Source organism: Mytilus edulis, chromosome 8 (genome assembly GCF_963676685.1).
Source record: "Mytilus edulis chromosome 8, xbMytEdul2.2, whole genome shotgun sequence".
Taxonomy (NCBI): Eukaryota; Metazoa; Mollusca; class Bivalvia; order Mytilida; family Mytilidae; genus Mytilus; species Mytilus edulis.
This window is the reverse complement of record NC_092351.1, coordinates 12,354,586-12,378,679: the sequence shown is the minus strand read 5'-3', so window position 1 is coordinate 12,378,679 and position 24,094 is coordinate 12,354,586. Positions and strand designations below refer to the sequence as shown.

At 32.1% G+C, this 24,094-nt stretch overlaps 1 protein-coding gene across 2 annotated transcripts; it reads left to right on the top strand.

Annotated features, from left to right (window-relative positions):
* The first annotated feature begins 958 nt into the window (after positions 1 to 958).
* Positions 959 to 22,901, top strand: LOC139484825 (GH3 domain-containing protein-like). Of its 2 annotated transcripts, none has more exons than XM_071268816.1 (6): positions 959 to 1,020; positions 15,206 to 16,422; positions 18,960 to 19,087; positions 20,077 to 20,219; positions 20,512 to 20,606; positions 21,347 to 22,901. In XM_071268816.1, the coding sequence occupies exons 1-6, from the start codon at positions 996 to 998 to the stop codon at positions 21,563 to 21,565; spliced, it is 1,827 nt and encodes a 608-aa protein (XP_071124917.1). In that variant the 5' UTR covers positions 959 to 995; the 3' UTR covers positions 21,566 to 22,901. The 2 variants fall into 2 exon arrangements, with proteins under 2 accessions (XP_071124917.1, XP_071124916.1); XM_071268815.1 differs by lacking the exon at positions 959 to 1,020 and adding an exon at positions 12,507 to 12,671.
* Positions 22,902 to 24,094: the final 1,193 nt, after the last annotated feature.

Sequence of the window (24,094 nt, the reverse complement as noted above, 5' to 3'; positions counted from 1 at the left end):
CTTTCTATATGGACCGAGGAAACTAAATATGATTTTAACACAATTCAGATGCTACTCATCTTTCTTGAACTATGACTTGTTTAGAGTCAATATAATTGCTGATCCATCTTGCTTTTGTGGATGTAACATTGAGACTGTACACCATTTCCTTTTCGACTGCTCTTTATATATACACCAGAGAGAAATTCTGATGAATAATCTAAGATGGCTTCCTGATGACCTTATATTAAATGTTAAGTTACTTACATCTGGTAATCCGAATCTCTCGTATGAACAAAATGTGAATATATTCAAACACGTATTCGAATTTATCAAAAGGTCTGAGAGATTTCTTGTTATGTAGAAAATGTATTTACGGTACATCCACGTCATCAACATCATCATCATCATCATCATCATCATCATCATCATCATCATCATCATCATCATCAACGTTTTCAATGTTTACATCTATTTCTGTTTCATTTTTTTTTCTCAATTGATAGACTCGTAAAATATTGTTTATTTTGATATTGCATGCTCATATTAATATTGTATTGTAAATTATTGTCATTCGGAGCGGACTTCATAAGTATGGCTTACTTGTGTCCAATCCATTTTACTTTGAGTAAATAAAATATGTTTAAACTAAATCAAAGCAGTGTAACAGCCATGCTTAAAAAAACCCTACAATCTTATCTTTTTATAGATTTGACTCTGTAATTATTGTGTTTATTTAAAGATTTTGCCAATTTTTTAGTACCATATACAAATTTTTACAATTTTCGGTAAATTTTGTACCCAGAACACTCTTCTTCTTCTTCTGATTCTGATTCTGATTCTGATTCTGATGTACAGTTACAGCTTCATTGATTGAAATATTGAAGATTACGAACTGTGTCAACTGTTACATGCACTCAACTGGCAGTTTTCTATGGTTCACGTGTTGCATTACTTTTGTGTCTGGAAATTCAGGGGCAATAACCCATCCTTATTTTGGATTTGTAGACGAAAAAATGAGAATGAAAATAGTATTCAAAGGTTAGGTAGAAAATGGGTTAAAAATACAACATTAACATCAGTCTATTTCAGTTTTTGTTTAAATTCAAAACTGTGGATTAGCATATTATAGCTTAATTTGAGAAGTATCTATAATTTATTATATTTGTTATTAAGAAAAAGGGGGGTTGATGCTAAAGGCCTTCTTTTCTCTGGAAAGAAAGAGGAATGGGCCAACAGGGGTCTTTACCATCACATGGAGCGAAGATACAAATGGCAACCATAAACGATCGTCGAAGTGAAACACACGTGCAACATCCACAATATATATATATATATATAATATGCTCATGATGCTCAGTAGTCATGGTAGTCCAAATGATTTTAAAAATGTCTATACAAGGATTTGTATAATGGGTCTCATTGGGGTCTAAGCGTGATGCAGGATTGCCGATTTCTTGTAAGCGTGACACGTGAAAGTCAAATTATTGTGTCGTGAAAACGGGAAATGAGGTCTAGCGGGACCCAGGAAATGACAAAAAAAAATGAGAATTGCTTACGTACATAGTGTAAGCGGGATACGGAAATCTGACAAAACAGTAAGCGGGATCCGGGATCGGAACCCCCCAATGAGACCCCCTGTATAGTAATATCTAGTCCAAATAATTAAGACATCTTGAATGGCTATAACACATTTTGCTTTGACGCCATACAGACGATGTAATTAAGGCATCAGAGCAAAAAAGTATAATAACCTTTAAGACGACATAATTATTTGGACTATAAGCATTGCTAAGTAAGATTTTACTTAAACCCTGTTCTCAAGCATACTTTAACTTATGCCCCTTTGCGTTTTTTATAGTTTCATATGTGCATAAAGGCAGATCAAGAGAGCCCCCTCTCCTGATAAAAAAGTTCTGAACCCACTCTACTGATGTGGTTTTGGTTCCTCTTACCATTTGGTGGCCAAGTATATTTTAAAAGTATAACACATTTCTATCATGTCTATATAAGGCCAATTAAAATTAATTGCTAGATTTTCATCCCCGCCCGCCCCTCTGAAATCGTCCCGCCCCGATTTTTTTTATTTAACAAAAATACGATTTCCGGATTTTATCATGTCCGTTACCAGGAACCATCGATAATTTCGTTTCATTCAACACTTCCTGTTTCAAATTTCGTTTTTGTATTTCTCTGAGTAATCTAATAACGATATGATTGAGTCGACATATTCTGCTGCTCTATGATGACAACATCTACCGAGAATAGAGATTGATAACGAGAAGGGCATGAAATATTCGAGTAACAAGTAAAACGCCTTGTCATTTAACGCAAATTGCGGTAGTCACAAGTGAATCGAAAACTGTGTTTTTTCTTTATTTATACGATGACTTTGTGTCAGGAAATTTGGACTGTGAATGATATCCAAAGCGCAAGAATCGTAGAACAAATTGGTACAAAAAACATGACTGGATTAAAGAAATTGACACAAGCACGAATTTGTTTGATTTTTGACCGTATATTGAGAAAAAAAAGTCGACAAACACGCATTTTAATTCGGGAATCCCTTATATTAACCCATGGCTGTTGTTTTTGTTGACAAACAGCAAACACCTTCTGTAACTGTCCCAATACCCTCAATTTAGTCATCAAACAACAACTACTTTTTGGTTAAGTTCATGTTTTACATCATAATTACTTTCCACACTGAGTTTACATTTTATTTTGTACTCATAATACTTGTGTTGCATACAATTGTACCAATATATTTTATTGATTTTATGTGGAATACAAACCATTGCTTAGAAAGTAAAATAAATTTGGTGTAGGTCTAGTCCAACTGAAGAGAGCATTTATCTTCCCTTTGATGTATACTATAAATAGGTTTCTAAAGTGGCAATTACATGTATAACAGTGGTTGCCAATGAGGGATTTTTATTTAAGAGTTTAAAAAATAGTGTCAGATTCCTTATACAACATATGTATATACATTATACAAGCTTGTTCTCCAATAGCATATACCCCGCGGTATGAAGAACTTGTGACTAGGGTTTCATATGAAATAAAATTTAAAAAATAAAATCCTCCCACCCGCCCCATGTTTTTCAAAAATTTGGATGAAAATCTACTAATTAATTTTAGTTGGCCTCAAGAATCACCAAAATTATTCCATAAGATCATTTGTTTTCGTATCAAAGTAAAGTAATATAATAATGACTGAGTACCTTTTCCTTGTGATTGAGAAGCTATATTTTAGAATATTTTCTAAACATCATATCCAGCATGTCCAGTCTTAACCATGTTAATAGCAGGCCTACGAAAACCCATGAAATGAGGACAAGCATATGATAGAGGAATTGATACTATATACATGTATATAGCTATATGACAAATTAAGCATATATGTGGCAATCAGACATTGTCAGAATATTACATAGATAACAACATGACAATACAAGTGTAGTTTAATTTTATGAATATTAAATAAGTTTAGCATTTTAGGTATATGTACTGTATATATCAGACAGGTTTTATTTTCAACAACTGGTAAAATTTGTATAATATTAAATATAAGATACAAACAAACATCCTATAAAGAATTAGACTCAGCAGCATGCATATGTTATATATATATATATAATAAAGTGTAAATTGAAAAAAAAACAATGTTTGGGAGTGATTGACCAATCAAAATATTAGTTTAAATCAAGGATTCATAATTTTTATGCCCCATTTATGTTTTCTGGTCTGTGCGTCCATTTGTCCATCTGTTCGTCCATCCATTAGTTCCTCCAACTTCAGGTTAAAGTTTTGGTTAAAGTTTTTGGTATGAAGCTGAAGTCCAATCAATTTGAAACTTAGTATTCATGTTCCTTATGATATGATCTTTCTAATTTTAATGCCAAATTAGAGTTTTTATCCCATTTTCACAGTCCATTGAACATAGAAAATGATAATGCAGATGGTGCATCATTTTGGTCATTTTGCATTTGGGATTGGTGCCCTTTTTAAAAAAAAAGTTATTGAAATCACACTAAATTCATTATAAGCATCAACAACCTTGTTTTCATCGCATCTACTTCATGAATTTTCTTACCATTTTTGTAGCAACATTGAAGAACAGTAAAGGGAAATGTTTCTTTTGATTTGTGTTTGATTATTACAGATAATAGTTGCACTTGTTTTAATATTAAATATGCATAAAATCATTTTGCATTTTACAATTTAGTGCCTATCCTGCTGAAAAGAATTTCAAGCAGTCCTATAATATTACATCTTCTATAGCAAGTGTATAACTCTTGAAAAAAATCTTTTTTGACGTAAATTAAGTCACATGTAAGTTAAATACCATGAATACCTGGTATTAATTTTTCAAATCAGCATCGATAATTGTCTTTATTTATGTGCTACATATTTGTTATTCATTCATTTTTTTATACAAATAAGGCCGTTAGTTTTCTCGTTTGAATTGTTTTACATTGTCATTTAGGGGCCTTTTATTTATACTGACTACATGTATGCAGTATGGGCTTTGCTCATTGTTGAAGGCAGTACAGTGACCTATAGTTGTTGATTTCTGTGTCATTTTTGTCTCTATGTGGAGAGTTGTCTCATTGGCAATCATACCACATCTTCTTTTTTATATTTTGCTGTAAAATAATTAAATAATTATGACAGTTGTCATGGAACTATAAATTTTACATACTATTTGTCTCTGATAATATTAGTTCTGAGGTTGTGGTCCATGTCAGGTAAAAAGAGATTGTCGATTATCATAAGCCACTATTTCCAGGAAGCATAAATTTAGTTACTAAGAGGGCCCTCAAAATTATAATACTATACTGGAGTGACAGTTTTATTACCTGAGTACCATGATTACAGAAAAGTGGCAACAAAACAAAAACAAGTGAAAATTTAGCAATTAGGAAATCAAATCCCAACGAAATGACAAGAGATGATTTCTATAAAAAATAAAATTTGTCTCATCTGTCATTGAGGACATATTGATTTCATATTCCGTCATGTCTTACAGATATAACCGTTTCCAGACCCTTGGTTTAAACCCCACAAAACAAACTCTTTAACTCACAAACTCTTCAAGAGTATGTTGTTCTCTTCCATCTACACTTGTGGCTCCTATTGTACAGTCATCATAATTGACACAGATAATCTATAACCATGATAACCATCATCACATGATTATAAGAGGTATAAAACATGATAAAAAAATATTGATTTCAAAATTTTAAGTGTATCAGGATTTGAAAAAAAAAAGAAGATATTTTTGTGGTTTATAGAAAACTTGCATATTCGTGGATATTTAATTTCATGGTTTTGGAAACGTCTGCATTAACATCCTTTTAGAAAATTTGTAAATTCATTGAGCATTTAAATTTGTGGCTCCCTTGTACCCACAAAAACAATGAAAATTAGTATCCAACGAATATTAATGAATCCACAGTACATGCAGTAAGATGTACATGTATGTATGTATGGAATGTTTGTATGTATGGTAATACATGTACATGTATAAAATTGAGAAAGGAAATGGGGAATGTGTCAAAGCGACAACAACCCGACCATAGAGCAGACAACAGCCGAAGGCCATCAATGGGTCTTCAATGTAGCAAGAATTCCCGCACCCGTAGGTGTCCTTCAGCTGGCCCCTAAAAATATGTATACTAGTACAGTACTAGTATGTATGGATGAGAGGTGAATAAGAATCTATTTTATTTTCTATTTGACCTTGGTTGAATAAATTACCATTACTATCATGAAATTATGTTAACCATTTCAGTAATATATGAATAGACGTAGATACTTGTACTGTTACACTGCATGGTTTGTACAATTAATTATGTTAAAATATTATGAAGTTTATAAGTATGTTAAGTATGGACGTTGGACTTCATTGTTCAATTAGGAAGTATTAACATTAATAATGTGATGATTTCATGTTTTTATGATCAATGATTTTATATCACATGGTAAATAAGATATTTTAATATACGTACATAAAAGTAGGTTAATTTTTAGTATTTTCACATCATTTATGACTTTTATTTATAGTTTTGTTGCTACAGTATATACTGTTTCCTATTAAAATTGAATCTTTTCATGAGAATGCATGTATTTGAACAACCTTTCAGAACTGATTAAGAATAAAGCAGACAGATACAACGTGTTTATAGTTTTATGTAAATTCTCCATGAGAAAGGCAATTGTTTACTGAAATTATTGCAGTGACAGCATTAAGCATGTGTTACCAGTTGAAGGTTGGATATTTTCATTAACTTTATAGCCCAGATTAATGAACCTAAGTTCAGTAATATCCTAAATTTATCATCTACTCTATTGAATTTTATTTATTTCCTCCTGTCACTGATTATAAGTGGAAAATATATTCTGCCAAATTATTTTCAATGGAACAAAAATTACAAAATTTGTTCCTAATACAGACTAATTATATTATGGCATAATAAATGTTTATAAAAAAGAATCCAGGAGAACTTTTGTTAGGCAGAACATTGACAAATCTATGTAATTCCTTATTATTATTTGGGATTTTTTTTCCTCATTCACTGCTCCTTGTTTTGCTTTGTATGCACCATCACAGCATGGTTGATAGAGACAACAGTCAGGAGTTTAGAACTAACCATCTTATCATTCACCATTTGGTGTGTCTCGGTACTATACATTTGTATAGATAGAATTGTTTTTCACTGTAGATAAATACTTTTTTTTTGTAATTATTTTATTTTTGATGATGAAACATGTGAAATTACATAGTACAGTATTCGATACACATTTTAAAAATAAAGTAATACTTGATAAATCAATTAAGTCATATGGATATAATAAGATATAGATATAAATATTACAAAAAGATTTTGTTAATTAATCAAATAAGTTAAATAAAAGCTGCTTCTAACAAATGCCATTTCTGATCCATTTTATATTAATCCAATATTTTAAATATTCTACCCCACCACATTTTGTGGGGGATATGTTCTTACATCTACATTTGTATATATAATATTTGAAATACAACAAAATATTGTTAACTATTTTACTGTTGACAAAATCCTCAGACACACCTAAAATGACTTCTTTTGCACTGAAAGGCAGGAGAATGCCATAATTTTTAATCCAATCTATAACGGATAGCCAGAAGTTTTGTGATACATTACATTCCCAAAAAATGTGAAAAATATTTTCTTTAATTTCTGAACAAAAAGTACAAAGTTCAGTTTCTTTTAATTTACATTTCAATAAAAATGAATTACATGGTAGAATCCTATGAACAATCTTAAATTGGAAGTTTTGCAAAAAAGAGTTTCTGGTTATGATGAAGGGCATGGAATAAATAGCATTCCAATCCTCAATCATTTTAACTTTATCTATTAATTTATTTTCAATATTTTCCAGTTTTGAACTACCTTCTATTATACTTTTCCATCTCTTTGGAATCGCACTTAAAATACTATAAAATTCTACAAAATTAGTATTGATATCATACTTTTTTTTAAATTCATCATATGAGAATAATGTATTATTATCTGACATCAGATCATTAATGAAGAATATACTATTTTCAACATATTTGAACCTCAAAATCATCTTGCCATCTATTTTGATGTTTGGATTCAGCCATATGGACTGGGTCAAAATTTCAGTATTGTTTTCAGCTTTAAGCTTATTTTTTAACTTGGAAAAATTTACCAGGATATCATGCCAAAATGGATTAACTTTTTCTTCTAAATAAAGTAAACCTTCCTGACTTAAGTGTAAAATCTTGTCCCCCTCAAATTTTTGTATATAACTAAGTAGCAAGACTTTCCAAGGAGAGTAGTTTTGGGGATCTAACAATTTATACAGCCAAGACATTTTTACACTATAGCAAAAATAATAAATATTGGGCATCTTAAGACCACCATCACAGTGTTCGGACATTATCACTGCCCTTTTCACTTTATCAGGTTTTCCTTTCCATAAAAAGTTAAAAAATATATTCTGAATCTCCCTCAAAACCCCTTCTGGGGGGTTAGGAAGGACAGTCAGAACTTGGACCAAAATGGGAAGTGCTAAAGTCTTAATAACTACAACCCTCCCAATATATGTCAGTTCTCTATAAGCCCAAGTATTGAGTAATGACTTGATACTGTTTATCTTGGCTGTAAAATTACATAGAGTTTTATCCATTTTAGCAAGTTCAAACCATATACCTAGTAATTTAAACCTCCCAGAATGGTTCCAAACAAGATTTTTTTCTGGCAAAAGTTTTTCCATACTACCCTTTTTTGACCCAATCCATACGGCTTCGGTTTTGTCAACATTACACCTAAGTCCAGCACATTCTGAAAATTTATCAAACAAGTATAAACACTGATTTAGGGATTTTTGGTTACCATCCAGGACTACGGAAGAATCATCAGCGTATTGACTCAACAGAAATTCAGAGTCATTAATTGTTACACCTGCAACCTCAGGGTCATTTTTAATAGCTGCACTTAGTAATTCTAGCACTAAAATAAATAGGTAAGGAGACAGAGGATCCCCTTGACGGACCCCCCTTTTTAATGAAAAAAATTCTGAAATATAACCATTATTCAACACAGCACTAGAAGCATCACAGTAGCAAGCCTTAATCCAATTTATAAATGTATGGTCAAATCCATAAAACTGCAAAGCCTCATATATGAAAGACCATTCGACTGTGTCGAAAGCTTTTTCAAAATCGACTAAAAGTAAAAGTCCAGGAATGTCGTCTTCTTCCATCTTTTCCATTAGATCATAAATAAATCTAGTACATTCGCCAATATACCTACCTTTAAGAAAACCTTTTTGTGTTTGACTAATTATATTTACCAAGACCTTTTTAAATCTATTTGCTAGACTGGCTGTAGCTATCTTATAGTCTGCACACAGCAGTGTGATAGGTCGCCAGTTCTTAAGATAAAACTTTGACTTACCCTCCTTTGGTATACAGGTAATGAGTCCCTGTCTTTGAGTGATAGAGAACTTTCCATACTCTAAAGCCTCATTTAAACATCTTACTAGTGGAAATTTAATATCATTCCAGAAAAATTTATAAAACTCAACAGTGAATCCATCTATACCAGGTGATTTAGAGTTCTTCATATGTTTAAGAGAAGACAGACATTCCTGTACTGATAAAGGTCCTTCACATGATTTCACCTCTTCCTCAATAGGTTTTGTAATAAAAGGATTGTCATGCTGAAGAAATGTGCTCCTGTGAGTCTCAAGTAACAATGGGTTAGAACTAGTATACAATTTTTTATAAAATTGTTTTTGTTCATTTCTAATAATACATGGATCCGTTATCTCAGATTCGTCCTCCAGAATAAGTTTGGGAATAATTTTTTCTGTATAATGTTTTTTTTCCAAATTACAAAAATAGTTACTTCCCTTTTCCCCCTCTACTTGCCATCTTGCCTTTGCTCTTGTTATTATCCCTTTAACATTTTTTTCTCTTATTACTTTTAATTCTAGTTCCAACCCTTCCCTTTCTTGTTGTACTGATGGCAAGTTATTCTCTATGAGTTTTTTATCTAATAATGATATCTTGTATAATAATTCTTTTTCTTTATTATTTTGTTCCTAATCTTCCGGAAAGACAAAAATGAGATTGCAGATCCACGAACTTTCAACTTAATCATATCCCATAAAAGCTGATAGCTTATATTAAACTGTTTGTCCTCTGTCTCAATATCAATAGATGGATCAGACTCATATTCTTCAATGACAGTCTTGATATCCCCTTTAACTTTTTCAATAAACTCAGTTTCCTTCAAAAGACTGTTATTAAATTTCCATGTACCCTTCCCTCTAATTTGGCTTGAAAATTTTAAATCAATAAGTACTGGAGAATGATCCGATCTATAACTAATTCCTATATCTGATGAAATTACAAATGCTTCTATATCAGAGGTAATCATGAAGTAGTCCAAACGACTTTGTTTGCGATTTGGACCCCTCCATGAGTACCTCTTTTCAAAAGGGTGTTGCAGGCGCCATATATCTAATAAATCAAGGTCATGCATAACCTCATGTATCTTAGCTTTTGACTGGGGGTTATTTTCATTTCTATAATATAATGTGTCCATCTCATAATCTTGAACAACATTCCAATCTCCCACGACTACAATTGACGAGTTGCCAAAGTGGGATATTCTGTTTTTTATGTTGTCAAAAAAGGCTGGTTCATCATTATTCGGTCCATATATTGCTGCCAAAGTTATACGATAGTCCTGAATGGTGATATCTAATATAACAAAATTACCAGACAAGTCTATGGTTTCTCCATGGATTTTAAATTCAAAAGTATTTCTGAAAAGAACAGCTACCCCTCTACTTTTACTAGAAAAAGAACTAAATTTCCCCACATATCCCCATTCATGCAGCCATTGTTTTTCTTTTTCAGATGTGCTATGGGTGTCTATTAATATAATTATATCATATAAGTCCTTATATTTTGTAAATATATCAATTCTTTTAACTGTTTCTGATAAACCCCTGCAGTTTACACTACCAATAGTTATAGTCGACATAATATTATCAAGTGGTTAAACAAGAATAGCTTAAATAATAATAAATATAAATATCTATAAGCCCAATATATCCAAGCAGTATCAACAAACCATACACATGTGCATCTATACGTAAAAGTGTTTTCCCAATGTTTCAATTTTTTTACTTAGAGTTACCCTCAACCCCCCCAAAAAAAGTGTCGAGAGCATCATAGTATAAATAAAATGAGCAAATATTTTTGTGCTAAAGTAAAACTGAAAGATATATCAAAAAAGTTCTGTGATAAATACTTGGTAATAAAGGTTTCACCCTATACTTTTGAAGTACCACTAATCTTTAATTATTTGAGTATAGGTATGTAACATGTGACTTAGACATTGACATGCAAGAAATATGTTTAATATCTATTCAATATCACCAATTTCATGATAATGATGAATTTCATTGTAGGTACAATGTATGTAACTAGAGACAGACAAAATGTTATGGAGTTTGGTGATATATCTTTGTTATCCTTTAATTTTTTGGTGAATTCTTTAGTTACCATTCCTTATTTTACATTGTAGTTATGTCACAGCCTGGCTAAGAAACTGGATAGGCAAATGCTCACATTAAATCTGTACTGATACAGTTTGTTTAATGTCTTCCTTTTTACACAATAACCCATGGTGGTGCTCCTACTAAAGGAGGAAGATACAGAACAAACATACAAACTAGAGACAGGCAAAATGGTGTTGAGTTTGGTGATATCTGTATTATCCTTTACTTTTGTGGTGAATCCTTCAGTAACCATTCCTTATTTTACATTGTAGGTATATAACAGGAGATAAACAGAATGGCTTGGAGTTTGGTGATTTCTGTGTTATCCTTTACTTTTTGTGGTGAATCCTTCAGTAACCATTCCTTATTTTACATTGTAGGTATGTAACAGGAGATAAACAGAATGGCTTGGAGTTTGGTAATATCTGTGTTATCCTTTACTTTTGTGGTTAATCCTTCAGTAACCATTCCTTTTTTTACATTGTAGGTATTTAACAGGAGATAAACAGAATGGCTTGGAGTTTGGTGATATCTGTGTCATCCTTTACTTTTGTGGTGAATCCTTCAGTAACCATTCCTTATTTTATATCGTAGGTATGTATTAAACTGGAGATAAACAGAATGGCTTGGAGTTTGGTGATATCTGTGTTATCCTTTACTTTTGTGGTGAATCCTGCAGTAACCATTCCTTATTTTATATTGTAGGTATGTAACTGGAGACCAACAGACTGGTTTGGAGTTTGGTGATATCTGTGTTATCATTTACTTTTGTGGTGAATCCTTCAGTAACCATTCCTTATTTTATATTGTAGGTATGTAACTGGAGACCAACAGAATGGCTTGGAGTTTGGTGATATCTTTGTTATCTTTAACTTTTGTGGTGAATTATTCAGTAACCATTCCTTATTTTACATTGTAGGTATGTAACAGAATACCAACAGAATGGCCTGGAGTTTGGTGATATCTGTGTTATCCTTTACTTTTGTGGTGAATCCTTCAGTAACCATTCCTTTTTTTACATTGTAGGTATGTAACTCGAGACCAACAGAATGGCCTGGAGTTTGGTGATATCTGTGTTATCCTTTACTTTTGTGGTGAATCCTTCAGTAACCATTCCTTTTTTTACATTGTAGGTATGTAACTCGAGACCAACAGAATGGCCTGGAGTTTGGTGATATCTGTGTTATCCTTTACTTTTGTGGTGAATCCTTCAGTAACCATTCCTTTTTTTACATTGTAGGTATGTAACTCGAGACCAACAGAATGGCCTGGAGTTTGGTGATATCTGTGTTATCCTTTACTTTTGTGGCGAATCCTTCAGTAACCATTCCTTATTTTGTATTGTAGGTATGTAACAGAAGACCAACAGAATGGCCTGGAGTTTGGTGATATCTGTGTTATCCTTTACTTTTGTGGCGAATCCTTCAGTAACCATTCCTTATTTTACATTGTAGGTATGTAACAGAATACCAACAGAATGGCCTGGAGTTTGATGATATCTGTGTTATCCTTTACTTTTGTGGTGTATCTCCTTCACTATTCTCACTACCTACTAACCGTCCGTAATGGCCTAGATGGACTTCTAGAACATTTATGGTCATGTAAGCTAGATAGCACTTTTTTAAAGAAGAAGGAATAATGTTAATGTGTATTTTTTGTGATTTTAATTGTTATTTTTGCAATCCTTAGATAAAAAGAGGGAGGGTAAGAGAAGTGCTGTGGCCATGCCCGTCATCTGTATCTCTGATTGTCTTCTTTTTTTTTAATAAAAAATTATTGTAGTTTAAATTGATTTCAAAGACTCCTGGTATGAGTCTATTTCCTTAGTTTTAAACGAATGAATTTGACCATTTTATCTTATAATCATGATATTGAGGTTGTTAAATGCTAAAACTTTTATTCTTTCTTCATACAGTTTTGTAAAGTTTAACTTCAAATATTATGTGAGTTATAAAAGATGAATTTTACATGTCATTTTTGTCGAGCCTGCAACTTTTGTTGCAGTAAGCTCGACATAGGGATAGTGATCCGGCGGCGGCGGCGGCGGCGGCGGCGGCGGCGGCGGTGTTAGCTAACTTCTTAAAAGCTTTATATTTTAGAAGGTGGAAGACCTGGATGCTTCATACTTTGTATATAGATGCTTCATGTTACGAAGTTTCCGTCAGTCACATGTCCAATGTCCTTGACCTCATTTTCATGGTTCAGTGACCACTTGAATAAAAAGTTCAAATTTTTTGTAATGTTGAATTCTCTCTTATTATAAGTAATAGGATAACTATATTTCTTATGTGCGTACCTTGCAAGGTCCTCATGTCTGTCAGACAGTTTTCACTTGACCTCGACCTCATTTCATGGATCAGTGAACAAGGTTAAGTTTTGGTGGTCAAGTCCATATCTCAGATACTATAAGCAATAGGGCTAGTATATTCGGTGTATGGAAGGACTGTAAGGTGTACATGTCCAACTGGCAGGTGTCATCTGACCTTGACCTCATTTTCATGGTTCAGTGGTTATAGTTAAATTTTTGTGTTTTGGTCTGTTTTTCTCATACTATATGCAATAGGTCTACTATATTTGTTGTATGGAATGATTGTAAGGTGTACATGTCTAGCGGGCAGATGTCATGTGACCTTGACCTCATTTTCATGGTTCAGTGGTCAATGTTAAGTTTTTGAGTTTTGGTCTTTTTATCTAATACTCTATGCTATAGGTCAACTATATTTGGTGTATGGAAATATTTTATGATCTTTATGTCAGTCGCGCAGGTTTTATTTGACCTCATTTTCACGGTTCATTGCACAATGTTAAGTTTTTGTGTTTTGGTCTATTTTTCTTAAACTATTAGTAATAGGTCAACTATATATGTTGTATAGAAGCATTGTTAGCTGTACATGTCTGCCTGGCATGGTTCATCTGACCTTGACCTCATTTTTAAGGTTCATTGGTCTTTGTTTAGTTATCTTGGTTAATGTTAAGTTTATGTGACAGTTGTTATAATGCTTAACTTTATACTTAGGACTATCAACATAATATCAATGATTAGTATAGAAGGCGAGACATTTCAGCGTGTGCACTCTTGTTTAACAATTAATATTTAGGAGATTTGGGAGTGTGCTAATGTTGTTTTTTTTTGTGACAACACAACTGCATTTTATTGTGAAGTCATGGATTGAAAACTACCTTTTTAAATTTGCATCATCTCAACTATAAAACTCAACCAAACATGCCAAATGGAAATTTGAAATTAATAAAATATAAGGCCAAATAACCACACTTTGTCCTTCCATAATCACATGATTTCTGCAACACACACTTAGTCACATGAAAACATAATCTCATTTATACATGTATGCACTGTAAAAATAAGATACCACTTTTGTATCAATTTAACTTATTGCACAACTAATTTTTAAAATGCATTCATCATGTTCATTATCTTAACACTTAAATATTTACTTGTCTCTGAAGGGAAGATTTCTTTGCTGAATTTGGGAGTTTCAAAATCTCTTATAATGTACATTCAAGATGAATAAAAGAACATCTATAAACATTTAATTCTGACGCGCATTTTCTAAAACAAACACTGAATTATTTTAAAGTCATTGATTTTAATTTACTTGCTAGATTCTCAATTGCACAATATTTTGGTGTAGGATTGCTAGAAATTGTATTGTATAACTCATTGTGTATTCTGGTGTCAGTTTGCAAGAATTGTAGTTTGAAAATGTATTTAGTTTGCATTAAGTGTCTTCTCTTTAAAATTGATTAGTCGGTTGTATTAACAATATTAACATGATTGTTTAGGTCTGTTTTAACTGTGATTAGTATCAAAATACTTTTTTGCTTAAAAACAGAGCTGGTTATTTTATGTATTTTAGTATTATAGTATAAATTCCATATTTTGTTTGCATGATAGCAGATCATATATATATACTTTCTTTCTTTTTGCTTTATATCAGAATTATTGAAAACCAGTACATATAATACATATCTTTGCTTCTCTTTTTAAAAAAAATGCTATCCTTTTACTTGAAAAATGGTATTCCTATTTCTAAAAATAGCTTTTAACCATGCGTCCGTTATCTATATTGGTTTTTTTAAAGAAAATCTGTCTAATTTTAACCTTTTTTTACAGGGATATTAATACCAGTGTTTAGTGCCACCAGTTATGTCTGTTATGATTTCTACAGAAGGAACGTCACACCAAATCATACAATTAGAACTTCAATAGATCATTATATCGCTATCTCATCCTTGTCATGGGTTGGTTGGTACATGAGACGGAAATTAGAAAAAGCAACAAAAAATGTAAAGCAGGCACAGGATGAACTGCTATTACAGAGACTGAAAGATAACGCGGAGACATCATACGGGAAAGAATATCAATTTGGAGAAATAAAAGACAGGGAGGAATATGTGAGAAGACATCCATTGACAAGAATTTATCATTATGAGCCATATATACAAAAAATGTTGGAAACAAAAGAATGTGAAAATATTCTGACACATAAAAAGCCGATTCAGTTTGCTGTGACGTCAGGTACCTCAGGTAAGAGTAGTGTATTACCTATGACAGGTGAACAAAGATTGGCATTCTTTACACATGGAATCGCTGTGGTGTACAATAGTTTACTCCAATCATTACCAGAGAACAAATGTATTCAGAAAAGTCTGAAATTATTTTATACTCCACGATGGAGGGAATCGGCTGGAGGTCTTCCTATTGGACCAAACTCTTCCTCTCCAACAAATTCTAAGGCCTTACTTAGTATATACTCAACACCAAAACCTGGGTTTGAAGTCCTTACAGAGCCTGAAGCATTGTACATTCATTTATTGTTTGGTCTGAAGGACAAATATCTTGGGATGGTAGAAGCCAATTTTGCCTCAATTGTACTCATAGCTTTCCAAGCACTAGAAATGCAATATAAAAGTCTTATAGAGGACATCGAACTAGGAAGAATTAATCCAGATCTAAAAATCTCTGATGAGACTAGAAATGAATTAAACAAACTTTTATCTCCGGATAAAAATCGTGCCAATGAGCTACGAGATGCTTTCAAAGGAGGTGCTGCCGGACTAGTTAAACGTGTCTGGCCTACATGCCATTTAATTCTTGCTGCTGACACCGGCGTCTTTACTTTGCCTGCCAGTATTTTAATGGAGACGTATTGTAAAGGTATATCTATGTATTCTCCATTATATGCAGCATCAGAAGGATTACTTGGAGTCAATATCTGGCCTGAGGATAAACCAAGTAGATACATGCTGGTTCCTGGTTATATGTTCTTTGAGTTTATACCAGTACAGCATTGTGATGAAGATCAACCACAAACACTGTTCTTAGATCAGGTATATTTTAAATTAAGTATTTCTGCTCCATACATGCCATATGCACCATACTGGAAAGAAATAGTTTTCTCACCTTTTTTCATTATTTTGCCACAATATAACATACCAAATTTCAGAAGGTTTGTTGAAATTTAGGTTAAACAGGTTTGATATAATCCTATTTCCTATATTTCATATAATACAGACTTTTGTGAAAATTCTTCTAGTAATAAATGCTCTTAGACTTAGGACAATATAAAAAAGAAGATGCAGTATGATTGCCAATGAGACAACTCTCCACAAGGGACCAAATGAAATGGCACAGAAATTAATAACTATAGGTCACATTCAACAATGAGTAATAAATAATTATTTGAGACCTTTTGATGTATCACAATAAGGATGCTTTGATGAATCACAGTAAAATTATAACCAATTTGATGCTAACAGTAGCTGAAAATGACCGCTTTTATTGATGTTACATTTTATAAGTATTTATCCACTAGAGGCAAAAATGTATTAATTTACAAATTTAAATAAAATTGAGAATAGAAATGGGGAATGTGCCAAAGAGACAACAACCCGACCATAGAAAAAAAAACAACAGCAGAAGGTCACCAACAGGAGTACTCGACAAGAAAATGCTTCACGATTGAGTCTTGGTTTATGAAAGAAGATTGACATAAATTTTTGGTCACATTCATAACTTGAAGCTAAGGACACATATTAATTATGAATCATGTAGGCTTTAGAATTACTTCAAAGGAACATCCCTCTTGCATGTATTTGGCAGACACAGGAGATGTCCATTTTGATTGTTGTTTTATTGTTCCTAATATACGCATTACTCAGTACTATAATGCTATATGGCCTAGCCACAATTAGATGTGCATTTTGTGTTTCACATGAAGTCAAAAATGAGTATCACCTCAGGAAAAAACTCTTTTGATATTTTGGTTCAAAAATGGTTTAAATGTACATGTATGTACAATATACAAGATATATAATATTTAGTAAATTGTATGGAAGCCAATAATATCAACAAGAAAGTTTATTGAGGTTCTGTATCGTTTTGATATGCATGCATTTACATAAATTTGCTACCATAATAAATATTATTTTTTTCACACTGCATTTTCAGAAATTATTATGAAATTTGCCACAGGACATGTTTCACTAAAACAAGAACTCTTATTTTGAATTTCGATATAATCAATTCCTGAAAAAGCAATAACAAATCTTGTATTTGGGCCCATTTTTAACCGGATTTTTGTGACAAAAATGTCGGTTATTGATTTGGGGATGTATGGCGGGCGGCCGGGCGGTCGGGCGGGCGGGCGGGCGGGCGGGAATCAAATGTTGTCCGTGCATTAACTCATGAACCGTTCAACCAAAGCTTTTAAAATTTTAATATGTTATTACTGACAACTATACGAAGGTCAAGTTCAATAATGGCGATTTTGACTTTTACCGTTCAGGAGTTGTGGTTCTTGAAAGATTGAAAAATGAAGTTTCCAGTCGTGTCCATGCATATACGCATGAACTGTTCTACCAAAGCTTCCCAAATTTTAATATGTTGTTACTGATGACAGAATGGAGGTCAAGTTCAATAATGACGATTTTGACTTTTACCGTTCAGGAGTTATAGTTCTTGAAAGATTTAAAAATGGAGTTTCCAGTTGTGTCTGTGCATTTATGCATGAACTGTTCTACCAAAGCTTCCGAAATTTTAATATGCTGTTACTGATGACAAAATGGAGGTCAAGTTCAATAATGACGATTTTGACTTTTACCGTTCAGGAGTTATGGTTCTTGAAAGATTGAAAAATGGTGTTTCCCGTCGTGTCCGTGCATTTTCTCATGAACCATTCAACCAAAGCTTTTGAAATTTTAATATGTTGTTACTGATGACAAAAAAGAGGTCAAGTTCAATAATGACGATTTTGACTTTTACCGTTCAGGAGTTATGGTTCTTGAAAGATCGTAAAATGGCGTTTCCATTCATGTTGTTGCATTTACTCATGAACCATTCAATCTAAGCTTTTCAAATTTTAATATGTTGATACTGATGACAAAATGGAGGTCAAATTTGATATTGACGATTTTCATTTTCACCATTCATCAGTAATGGTTCTTGTGATATTGCCAGGACACAAATAAATGTTAATAAATCCGGTTTGCTGTCGTTGTGACAGCCTCTTGTTCAATAATGATATAATAAAAATAAAAATGCAGTCAACAATTTCTGAATTTACAGTACTCAATCCAATTATGAGTGAATTGAAAACACAATAAGTACTTTACCATAACACACATGACCAAAAAAATGGCAAGTAGCTATTCTAAAGAATGTAAATGGTCAAAAGTTGATTTAAAAAAAGACCATAATAGTCACAGTGATAAAGGTATTTCAAAACTAACATGACGAACGAAATGTAACCATATTATATTTTCATTATAATTGATAACTATATATAGCTACAATTGACTATTCTGTTTAATGACTAATGGATTCAAACATTTAAATAAACCTTTATGATATATATTATATATTTTAGGTTGAGCTTGGTAAAGAGTATGAATTAGTAATAACTAATGCTGGTGGTCTGTACAGATATAGATTTGGGGATGTTGTTAAGATAGCAGGATTTCATCACCAATGTCCAATTATAGAATTTATGTATAGGTACAGTACTTTAATAGCAATATAGAGTTATTTTATCTTATCAATTTGCATCACGTTGATCTCTTACTCTAGTAATATATCACTGTTGGTAAGACAGACATTATACATTTGGTCCAACCAAAAGTGATAAGAAGGAATATCATAAAAACTTTACTAGAATAGACATCCATCTCACTGGCCATAAAGATGGACAAACAAAACGTCTTGTGAATAAATTGAACAGAAACTACACCAAAGTATGTATAAAAACAAGCATCTTCTAAATAGACAAAACATGGAAATACAATTTTAAAATTTCATATTTGATATATAGAACATGTAGAATATTAGTAACATAGTTTGCTAGTGACCTAATACAGTATATATGGGGTCAATAAATTCCATATGGGGTGAGAGTGAAGCTGGAATCCCCGTATGGAATTTACTGACCCCATATATACTGTATTACGTCACTAGCAAACTATGTAATGAATTTATCTTACCGACTATCTTAACGTGTAAAATTTAGACTAGTGACCTATCAAAATGAGCAAGTCTTTCAATACAGTAAGCATTAACATGATTAAGAAACTACTTCCTTTGATCCTACAAAAACAGATGCCAACAATGACAACTTGTTAGATTTAAATGTGTTTTATGAATTTATTTCACTTTATCATCACTTTCTTCGGCTGTTGAAACCTTTAAGATTTCTTCTCAGTACTGTTTTGTTTTTCTAAAGGGATGAACACCACTACTAACCTTGTATGAAATAAGGCCCGCCTCCTTATTACCTTATATGGAATATAAAGGGACGTAACTCCACTACTAACCGTGTATGAAATAAGCCCTGCCTCCCAACTAACCTAATATTAAATATACACGGTTTCCACGAGGACGCTTTTAACCAATCATATTCCTAGAAATGTATAGGAGGTAAGATAGATTGACATCCATCACTCTATGTTGACAATATTGATGACTATACAATATTACTGTTATCTTTTCAGACAAGGACAGTTTCTGAATGTGAGAGGAGAGAAGACATCAGAGAAGACATTTTATAATGCATTGATGAAGGCAGTCTCTAACTGGGAAGGATTGAAGTTAACAGATTATTGTTGTTCTGAGAGTTTATTGATAAGTGAAGAAGGCAAGGGCATTCTATCTTATAAAGACCTTAAGTCAATCAATCAACCTTAAAGAATTTTCAAATTTAAACAACCCTGAATTTGATCATTTGCTCACAGTAAAAGTTAACATATTAACAAATCTTGGTGACTACATACATAATTCAATGATAACTGCTCCTTGTTTCTTGGCCTGATCATGATTATTTCTGAAAAAATGCAAAACTTTTATTAATATTTTGTCACTCTAAGCAATTGATAGAGCACTCTGGTATAATGTAAAAATGTAATAATAGATTTATATTATATTTACAGGAGAGAAGAAGGAATATGCCCCATTTTACCATGTATTTTTGGAATTTGATTCAACTGATGGAGATGCCATGCTGACTAAGGAACAGAAAAATCAGGTAAAAGTGACAATAGTCCAGAAACAGACATACTTATCTTTTCTGATGGATTTAGATACTTATGACTAACTCAATTTCAAAATGTTATTAATTTGAATTTATCTAGATCAAACAAGTATAAGAAAACATGTATTCATATCTGACTTAATTAGTAATTTATTATCCAGTTGCAATTTTGGTAAGCACATACTGTTATTTCAGAAATTTTGTAAGGTTTTATTAATGCGACTTGATGAGTGCTATATTTTGAGGTGTGTTAGTCTGTTTGTTTTCTGTACATCTAAATTTGTCAAATCCTCCATTAATTTCCTTCCTGCATCAGGTTCCAGGTATTCATTCATAAAGTTGTGATCACATCATCTTGAAAATAAGCTCAAATGTTCATTATGATATAGACTTCAATAAACCTATGCCAAATTATAGTTTTTACCCAGATTTTAGGGTTGAATAGAAGTACTCAACTAGGAAATGTATCAGGATTAAGTCTTCGTTTATGAAGGTAGATTAACATGAAGTTGTGGTCACATGTAAAACTTGAAACTAAGGACACATATTTATTATGAACAATTTAGGTTTAAGAATTACTTAAAAGAATTTCCCCCTCCCATGTATTTGGCAGACACAGGAGATGTCCATTTTGATTGATGTTTTATTGTTCCGTAATATACTCATTCCTCAGTACTATGGCGTATAAATGGTTTTTGCTATGAAGTATTCATTCAATGTACTTTTTATTTCAGATTGACGAGACTTTATGTGACCTATCCTATGTGTATGGATCATTTAGGAAGAAGGGGAGTATACAGAAAATGAAGGTGTACATGGTAAAACCAGGAACGTTTCAGGGACTTAGAAAGTTTGCCATTGAGACTACACAAGCCTCAGCTAATCAGTATAAAATACCAAGGGTTGTCAAAACTAAAGAAGCTGCAGCATTTATGATGAAAAATGTGATATGATAGAAGTTGTAAATAACTTATTGGAGATTGTGATACAGTTCATATATTTAATCCTATTTATGATTTACAAAAGCATTGTGATCAACAATCTAAAGATGTTGTTTATTTAATATTTTTATACATTTCAATTTTTAATGTTTTGTTTTTCTGTCTCAACAAGACTTCCACAAAAAATGAACTTTCATTTGTTAGACTTGCTGCCTCATGGACATTCATTTGAAATCTTTTTTTCTTTTGAATACTTTAAAAACATTAGTTATTTTAAACAGTTTTCTTGTTTGACACTTTTGAATAAATTTTAGTAGGAAAAAAAAGAGATGCTGTACTATAAAGTTGATATAAGGGGGTCAGCTTCATGTCTGCAACTAAACTCATAAAACTGGCTGCTGACTGGATTTAAAAAAATTTGAACAAAATCTTATGTATCTTATATTAACGTATATTTACAATCCTTTTTTCGGGGTAGGGCGAGGGTGCTTAAATATTGCATGAAATGCAATCAAAACCATATTGTCTCTGGCTTCTAATAGCTGTACATTTTAGGCCTAATTTATACTTTTGGTGCATTTGCAGTCAAGTAAAAATTCTATAGACCCTTTCCAGATATGTCCATGTAAAACAATTATTGTTATTAAAGACATATACTCAGATATTTAAGTTATGAAATGATGTGTGTAACAGTACTTGTTCAAAAAACATTTTATTAGAAATCACATAAGTCTTCTATGGTTATTTACAATTATTGACAAAGGAAGATAACTCCAATTCAATATAAAATATTTCTAATTGCTTGTTACAATGTAAATTTTAATTCAGTCCTCACCAAAATCAGACTACTACAATTACTTACTAGTTGAATATAATTTTACTATTCTGGGGCATTGGAGTAATGGCTAATGACCATCTAATGGTGCAGACTAAGTTTAAAGTTCACATTACCAAATGAAAGTTATTATCCTTACCCTTCACTGCCAACAAGTACTTTTATATATCCGGACTAGAAAAAACAGATCAGACATATCTAAACAAATTAGAGCTATGCTCATAGTTTAAGTTTGAGAATTGTATTTCAAATTCCACTTTCAATAATGCATACTTGACCAATGTGTTCTTTTGTGCTTACTGTGCTTTGGACTTACAGGGATGGCTAGGAATTGGGGATGTGCAAACAAAAAATGTACTCCAGAAAAATTATATTGTATTTGTGTTGATATTGTATGCAAAAGACTTCAACATCCTGATATTTTACTTCTGATGAGCATTAGGAAAGAACTAGGTCCAGTAAGACCCCTTTTTGGCCACCAAATGTAGTGTTACAAAATTGTTAAAATGTAAACTTTTAATGACGTTAAAATACTAAATCCCTGTGATGTGTTTTAGTCGATTTTAGTCTCTGATGCATGATTTTTTATTATTAATTGGTTTTGGCTTTTAACTAGCTGTCAGTAACTGCGAGTACTCTCAAATCGTATTTTCTTGTTAATTCGACCTGTTGATACTGTTTATAATGCTTTTTTGTCATTTTTTATTTATACGGATCTTGTCTGTACACCAGCTTTGATTATTTGTAATATCTTCACTTATTCTTACAACATTTGTATAAACTTCAAGATTATAAAAAAACCGGTTTTTTTCTAAAGTGAACATTGATTGGTTAAATATTTCTCAGTCATGTCCTGTTTTTGAATTTGTTTGTTAGCTTTTTGGTCATGAATGTTTGTCTCTAATATTTAATTAACTGTGCATTTGTATTCAGATATCGCAGATCAAATTTATTCGTTCATTGTTTAATCATACGGTTTTTTGATTGAGTTAAGTCTGCCAATTGATATTTTATCGTATGTTTTTCTTTGTTGTGATGTTATGCTATTGTTTCAGAAAAAGGGAGAAGGTTTGGATCCATTAAAACGTTTAATCCCGCTGCAAATGTTTGCACCTGTCCTAAGTCAGGAATCTGATGTACAGTAGTTGTCGTTTGTTTATGTAATATATACGTGTTTCTCGTTTCTCGTTTTGTTTATATAGATTAGACCGTTGGTTTTCCCGTTTGAATGGTTTTACACTAGTAATTTTGGGGCCCTTTATAGCTTGTTGTTCGGTGTGAGCTAAGGCTCCGTGTTGAAGGTCGTACTTTAACCTATAATGGTTTACTTTTTAAATTGTTATTTGTATGGAGAGTTGTCTCATTGGCACTCACACCACATCTTCCTATATCTATTTTAGTTATTTATTGGAAAGTAGAATGCTTTAGCTACATAAATATGGGCTGTTTTTGACAATACAATGCACATATATCGGGTACTAGCATCATTAAGTCATACTAAATTACTGAAATCTTCACTATTTTAGTATTTTAGTTCAATTTTAGACGGATTCCGTCTTAAATGAAAGTGGCCTCATTTGTGTTAATATTGAAATGTACAAGTTGCATTTGATGATAATGCAATATATAAAGGTTGAGGATGAACACGGATGCGGCTACTTTCATTTTTGACAAAAAACATCTGAAAAGTGACATTTTTTGGCATA